We start from the raw sequence: 7267 nt of genomic DNA, 5'->3' as shown, positions 1-7267 counted from the left end.
GCACGCAGGGACTGCAGGGTGAGCTCAGTCTGAGGCAGTAGAGAGGGCACAGCTGTGCTGGAAATGCTGTTTGTTTCAGGGGTTCCCTGTGGTAGCAGAGGGCTTCAGGGCCGCGGCGCTGCTGTTTGTCCTGCAGCATCAGCCAGCAGCGCAGCTTTGCTCAGCCCTCCCCTTCCTGTCAGTCCCAGTCAGCTGTGCTTCACCCCAGGCAGGTGCGGGGCAGCTGGAAGATGACTTTCATCCATCGCTGCTGCAATGATGTCCACAGCCCACTGCCAGACCGAGTGCAGAACAACACCTGTGTTCTGTTCCGGGACCCCAGCGAACCAAGGAAGTACCTTCCCTTTATTATTTTTGCATATGCATCCTCCAAAGATGCAGGACCATGGAGCTATAAAGCCTGGTTTTCAGGCTTGTGGTGCTCCCAGCCCCTCTGTGGGTTGGAGGGTGAGGAACACAGGATGCCCCATCCCAGAGAGCAGCACGTGCAGCCTTCAGCCTCCCTGCCATAGCGGGGCTGCAGGGGCAGCATTCCTGTATGTGGCTTCAGGGCCCCAGGCTCCCTGCTCCTCCCCGGGTGCTCCTGCTGAGTGACACAGGCACAGATTCAGCACCGCAGAGAACACGTTGTCTATTCACAAGCAAGCCCCCAGCTCTGTCCCGAGACACCAGAGTCCGGATGGCATCAAGGCAAGGAGATGGGAACGGGACGGAGCCAGTGCGGAGAAACAGTCCTGGCCCTCGTGCTGCTCCTCTTCAGTCCCGCTTTGTGTCTTTGCTCTGGTTCTGAAACTTCTGGTGCACAACACGAAGGGTGGTGAAGAAGTTCCCCAGGAAGAGGACGAAGAAGGGGAGGCCGCACATGAGGACCTGCGGGAGCCACAGAGCTGTGAGGCAGCAGAGATGGACACCCCTCCCCACGCAGCTGCCCTTTTACCTGCCACTCCTTGCACTCTGGGTGCTGCAGCATCCGGAACAGGGTGACGGCATTGTAGAGCTGCCAGAACTGCAGGAGAAAGGAGATTGAGGGACTGGCATAGGCTCACCCTTATGCTGATGCTCAGCTGGATGCTCCCTCTCATGAGGCCATTCTGCCTCTGCACAGCCATAAATCCCACACGAGCTTGGGACCACAGCGAGCATCTCACAGCTGATCCCCACTGCGACAGTGCCCCACTGCAGAGCCCAGCCAGGACTCCTTGGCCCACTGCTTTTAGCCATCAGCCTAAATGGTGGAATTGGACCTTCTATGGCAGCTCAAGAGCTGAAGTTCAGAAGGGTTGTCACAGCGCTTCTGCTGTATTCACACAGTGCTCGAGCACTTGGCAGCACTACCAGCAGCCCCCAGGTCCTCCACGTCTCATTAGCCAAGTCACAGAGGTGGGTGCTTTGGGGAAGAGGAGGAGGCTCAGCCTCTGGCAGCTGTACTGTGTGACGGCAGCAGCCCAGGCTGCAGGGCACAGCGATTAATGGTGTGGCTCAGTCCCACCCCAAGCATCCCATGTGTCCCCAGGAGGGTTGGTGCACACTCACGTGCCCAAAGAAGAGGAAGGGAAGCAGGAAGGTGAGGCCTCTCCACATCCAGGACTGGAAGCCCTCTGCAAAGGATAAAAGGTTGCTGAGAACATGTTCACAGGGGCCAGGATGGAGCTGAGCTCCAAAGGTCAGAGCACAGAGGTTCAGTGGCCATCCCACGTCTGGCTGGGGCACTCCAGGGACAGGGCTGTGACAGGTTTCCTATCCCTGGGGTTTAGAATGGGAATCCCTGGATGCTGCTCCCATGGGGCTGCCCTCAGCCAGAGCTGGGCTCCCAGTGCACTCCACAGGCTGCAGAGGCTGAACCGGGGGGATGCTGGCTGTGTTTGTGGCGATCTTGGAACACAAATAGCTACCGCCATCGCTTCTAACAGGATCACAGCTCCCACTTGGCCTAGCAGTGGCCTGGCCCTGGTAGGGGGAGCAGAGGTGACAGCACATCCAGCTGGACCAGGACAACCTCAAGGAAGATCCTGGCTTACCCACAGTGAGGTCCATGTTGTGCCTCTCGCCCAGCGCTCGGAGCCGGTACAAGCACCCGCTCTGGTAATAGTACTGGAGGAACTGCACGAAGCCTGCAGGGAGAGAGCGGATGGGGGCAAGAAGCACCAGCCTGCGGGCTCAGCACCAGCACAGCTCTGAGCTGCCAGTGCACAGAGCCCTTCCTGGCCCCTGGGAGGCAGAGGGCAGGAGAAGAGCCAAGTGGAAACCCCAGTGAGCTGTGAGCATCCACAGCCAGTTCTCTGCTGCAGAGCTGGGCAGCACGCCCGGCTGCTGCAGGCAGGTCTTGGCCCAGCAGGCACAGCAGCACTTACTTTGGTACATGGAGAAGGAGAGGAACTGGTTCCTGAACATCTGGTACATGAGCCCATCCGGCCTGCAGAGAGAGGATGCTGAGTGCGGTGTGTGGGAGGGAGGAGATGCTGCCAACCCAGCCTGTCCCACAGCTGAAGGTCACAGCGATGCTGCCCAGCTCCCAGCAGAACAAGAGCATCACAGCGCAGCCCTGCGGTGTCAGCATCTCATTGAGCACTATTTGTCCAGCTTGGGAAGCCAGGAAGCTGGCAGGACAGGGATCAGGAAAACACTTTACAGCCTTTGGACAAGAATTGCAACACGGGGAGTTGTGTTTCCCAACAGAGGCCTGGGCTGTGCTGCCTGCCTCGCTGAGGTGCTGCTGGCTGCTTTGGTTTGGGACTGCGTGGAGCTGATCATTATACCATAGTGCTCATGGGGAGGAATATGGCTGTGGGTTAGGGCACGGATAGCAGAGGCCCGTGAGCCAGGTTGGCATGGCATAGGCAGACCAGGTGCCTACACTACACGCAGGAGCTGAGGATGCAGACTTACCAGGTCAGCATCACACCTGAGAGGAACGTGGAGATGTAGTGATGGAAAACCCACCAGCCCTTGATTCTGGAAAGCAGACATACAGACATAAGCAAGGAGTCACAAATCGGGATCCAAATGAACCCCAGGAAAAGCAGAGCCGGCCAACTGCCAGTCACCCACCAGCTCCCAGGGCAAGGCAAGGAGCAGAGGTGGTTACAAAAGGGACGTGCATGGAGCAGGACCCAGCGCCTCCAGCCCAGGTGGTACCTGGGGCACCGCACCTTCCACACCACCTCCACACAGTTAGTTCATCCAGCCCTCCCGCCCCAGCAGCTGCCTCAAAACCACAGCTAATTACTGCTTGGGGGCTAATTACCAAGGTTTATTACACACCCTGAGTAGGAGGTGTCAGATGTATCCCCTGGGAAGCACAGAGCTGTGTGTTGGGTCCGTGATCTCTCAACCCATAGAAAAGAATGAACTGCCCACACCTGAACCTGAGAGACTCACTTGGATCCGTTGTTGATCAGGATGCTCTCCCGGATGGTCAGCGTGCAGTAATACCACACCAGGAGGAAGTTAAAGGCAGAATCTGTCACCCTGGCAAACAAAGCAGGGTGAAAAGACAGCAGGCAGACAGAGCTACAGGGTTGTGGTGGTCAGTCCCTTGGTCGGGACCTCCTGTTCAGCTCCATCGTCTGAGCTTTAGTGTTGCTCTACGCCCTTCAGGACCAGAGATGGGCTCTGGGAGGACATCAATGCCCAGCACCCCCAGTCAGACTCACCTGGAGTTTAGAAGGAACCGACAGGAGAAGGACACGATGAGCAAGAGGATGGTGAGGTAAAGCTTGAACTTCTCGTACTCATCTTTATAAGCAAACCTGCAGGGATGTACAAGGCCAGGTTGGAACAAGGTGGATGCTGGCAGCCACCCTCCCCTCCCACCTGGGTGGGCAAAAGGGAAGTCCCTAACAGAGGGGAAACTGAGGCACAGCTTTGGTGGTGGGTCCCATTTAACTCATTAGAACTAGCAGTTCATCCTGGTCTGATCACAGGAGCTAAGAAAGGACTGAGGGCTGCTTCCAGGAAAGGAAGAAATGGACAGACTGGGCAAGGAGTCTGCACCAGGTGGATCAAGCCAGCCGCATGCCTGCATGTCCTGCACCCACAGGCTGCAGCTCAGCCTGGGCAGACCTATAACTTCCTCATGAGAAGGGCCCCCCGAGCCTCCCCACACACACGACAGCGGTGCCGTACTTGGCCTGCTTGCTGAGCAGCGTGACGTTCACGTTCCCAAGCACCAGACTCAGGTACAACCTGGGGAGAGAGCAGAGGTGTTCAGGTGGGAGGCTGCGCAAAGCTGCCCGTGTTACGGGCCAGGCACAACTATCACCTTTCCCAGACCATCCCCATGCAAACACGGGGCACCTCTCACCCGTTCTTCTTTGGCAGGTAGGCCTCCATCTCGAAGAAAACATTCTGTCTCTCTTTGATCAGGCTCTGGATCTCCTGGATGGACTCTCGCTGTTCGGAACCCACGTGGGTTTTGCATCTGGGGAGGAAGAACAGGTGCTGGCATCGGGATCGGCCCCGTCACAGCGTGTGCTGGCACTCGATACAGGGCCGTGCCTGGGACAAGGGCACCCCAAGGACAGCAACGGCAAACTGGAGGTGAGTTCCATCTGCGGGGCAGGCCGAGGAGCTGCCGGGAGGGAAGGGAGTGGGAGGGAAAGCACAGGGAGGACGGGCAGCTCGTCCCACCAGCAGCAAACAGGCAATGCAGTCAGCTCCGGCTTTGAAAGCACATAGCAAAGCTGAGGAAAACGTGCCAGGTTACAGCCTGACCTCAGCAGCCTTCTGCTAACATCTGTGCTGCTCGGAGCTGGGTCTGACAGCCCTGCCCTCGCAGCTCTGCCCTCCCAGGACCCCAACTTACTTCTTGAGGGACAAGGAAAGCTCCTTCAGCCGCTTCTTCTGCCGTGTGATGCAGCTGGAGATCCCGTCCTGCAGCTTGGTCAGCTCCTCCAGCTTCTGCTTGTACAGCCTGTGGTTGTCCTGCAAACGAGAGCAGCGTGTGCTGCAGGTACACAGCCCAGCAGAGCACAGAGCAGCCACCACAACACCCCCAGAGCCCAGTGAGGAACTGCAGCAAGACTGAGCAGCAACAGCCTCAGTGCAGCTGCTTGGGAATATCCTGGAGTGAAAAAACAGGAGTGCGACGTATGGAAACAGCGCAACTGCTAAAGAATCATCTGTAACTTCAATGCACAACAGGGTGAGGAACGCAGCGCTCAGACAACACTGTGAGCAGCCAGGTGTGTGTTTGGGGAGCCCATCCCTGGCTCTGGGTGCACTGTAAGGGATGTGCTGCTCATGGCACGTCATGCAGCACGATGGGTGCTGGGCTGCCTCGTGCTCCAGGCCGTGGCACCCACAGCTCTGCTCTTCACCACGAGAGACCCAGCCAGCTCTGGGGTACGGCTGGGGCTGAGCCCGGATCTGTGCCTGCTGCCCACAGCTCACCCCAGGGGATGCCGGTGACCCCGCGTGCCGCCGTAACCCAACCGCACCTGGGTAACGCTAGATGCCATTCTTCTGCTATATTTAGAAGGGAAAGGAGAGACCGTGCTATGGCAATGCTCCTTCTGGTCCTGTCAGCTGAAAAACAACCTCACCTCGACCGCAGGCAGCCCCAGAGCCACCAAGGAACAAAGCGCTGCTTGCAACAACCCTTGGACTAGAGCTTGCTGTGCGCTCCCTTCAGCCTCCGCAGCTCTTATCGGGGACTTTATCAGCAGATGTCAAAGCCTTTCCCAAAGGAGAAAGGTGAAACCCAGATACAGAGCAGGGAAAAAAACACGTTCAAAAAACACGTTCTCCTTTATGTGCCCAGCAGTTGAGGTGGGGACGGACCCGGATCAGCCCGCAGTGACCAACACCCCGACCTCAGCGGGACGTCCCCGCTCAGCAAACCCTCCCCTGCTCTCAGAGTCGCTCTCTCCTGTCGCTCCGGGATCGGCCGAGAGCAAACGGGGTTTGGGCCGAGCGCTCCTTGGGATCCGCTTTCGTCCCACCCCGGGGATTTGGGGATGCACAGACCGGCCCTTATGGAGCAAGAGCGCGTTTCTCAGAGCCGCCCTTGCCCCAGATCCGGGCACGGCTGAGTCCGCAACGGCATCCGCTTCGCCCCACGCCGCGGGGGCGGAGGGGCAGAGGAAGCGCCGCGAGCGGAGCCGGTCAGCCGAGCTTTGCCCCGAGTGACCCCGGCCGTGCGATGCTGCCCACTCGCTCTCGGGGATTACGCGGCGGCGCACCCCGACCTGCGGGGACGGACGGACGGATGGAGGGCGGCCGAGCCGGCCCAGCTCAGCGTGGCCCCCCCCGTGTCCAGCAGCGCCAACAGCCCCGCAGCTTCCCCACGCCACGCCCGCCCAACAGCCCCGCGGCCGGACAACGACCCCCGAGCGGCCCCAACTCGTGCAGCCCCCGGCCGCGGTACCTGGATGCGCTGGAAGCCGTCCTGCAGCTCCTCCCACTCCCGCAGGCACTCGGTGACCGAAGCCATGGCGGTGGGAGCGGGAGGGACGGACGGAGGAGGCGGCGGCGAACGGACCGGCACTGCGCCGCCGCTTCCGGGCACGCCCCCCGCGAGAGGCGGACCGGGGGCGGGGAGGGGAGCGGGACGGGCCGTGCTATGCCGTGCTATAATATACCGTGCTATGCCGTGCTATAATATACCGTGCTATGCCGTGCTATAATATACCGTGCTATGCCGTGCTATAATATACCGTACTATGCCGTGCCATGCTATACCGTGCTATAATATACCGTGCTATGCCGTGCCATGCTATGCCGTGCTATAATATACCGTGCTATGCCGTGCCATGCTATACCGTGCCATGCTATACCGTGCCATGCCATGCTATACCGTGCTATGCCGTGCTATGCTATACCGTGCCATGCTATGCCATGCCATGTCGTGCTATGCCGTGCCGTGCTATGCCGTGCCGGCCCTGCACTGCCCAAGGACGGGATGGAGGGGCGGTGGGCGGCCTGGACTTGGGGTTGTTTCGGTGCTGCCAACTTAAACACGCAGTGCTAGATTTTGTTCAAGGAGAAGCCAAGGGTGTTTTGTTTTGTGCCATCAGTGCGGGGAACTCGTGGTGCTGCAGGGCTGAGCGCGGCACGGACTTGAGATTGGGGCTTCCAGTTCATCTGCTGGGCAATAGTCGGGTTACTCCAGGTGAAAACAGGGAACTGCTGTGTGTCCATGGGCTGCCAGCCCACGCTCTACATACGCCATCCAAGGCCGTGGGTCAGTGAACCTTTGCAGTAGGACAAGAGGGAACGGCCTCAGGTTGCAGCAGGGGATGCTCAGGTTGGATATGAGGAACAATTT

At 59.1% G+C, this 7267-nt stretch overlaps 1 protein-coding gene across 1 annotated transcript; it reads right to left on the bottom strand.

The window, feature by feature from the left end:
• Window positions 1-688: 688 nt before the first annotated feature.
• TMEM120A (transmembrane protein 120A) lies at window positions 689-6599 on the bottom strand. The gene is made up of 12 exons (XM_072353286.1): window positions 6368-6599; window positions 4805-4923; window positions 4304-4420; window positions 4126-4185; window positions 3654-3749; window positions 3379-3468; window positions 2887-2952; window positions 2352-2413; window positions 2019-2111; window positions 1534-1598; window positions 938-1006; window positions 689-870 (listed from the first exon to the last, which is right to left on the bottom strand). The coding sequence occupies exons 1-12, from the start codon at window positions 6431-6433 to the stop codon at window positions 757-759; spliced, it is 1017 nt and encodes a 338-aa protein (XP_072209387.1). The 5' UTR covers window positions 6434-6599; the 3' UTR covers window positions 689-756.
• Between the last annotated feature and the right edge of the window lie 668 nt (window positions 6600-7267).

Source organism: Excalfactoria chinensis, chromosome 19, assembly GCF_039878825.1.
Source record: "Excalfactoria chinensis isolate bCotChi1 chromosome 19, bCotChi1.hap2, whole genome shotgun sequence".
Classification (NCBI taxonomy): Eukaryota; Metazoa; Chordata; class Aves; order Galliformes; family Phasianidae; genus Excalfactoria; species Excalfactoria chinensis.
Note: the sequence above shows the minus strand (reverse complement) of the source record. Positions and strands in the feature narration are given on the sequence as shown.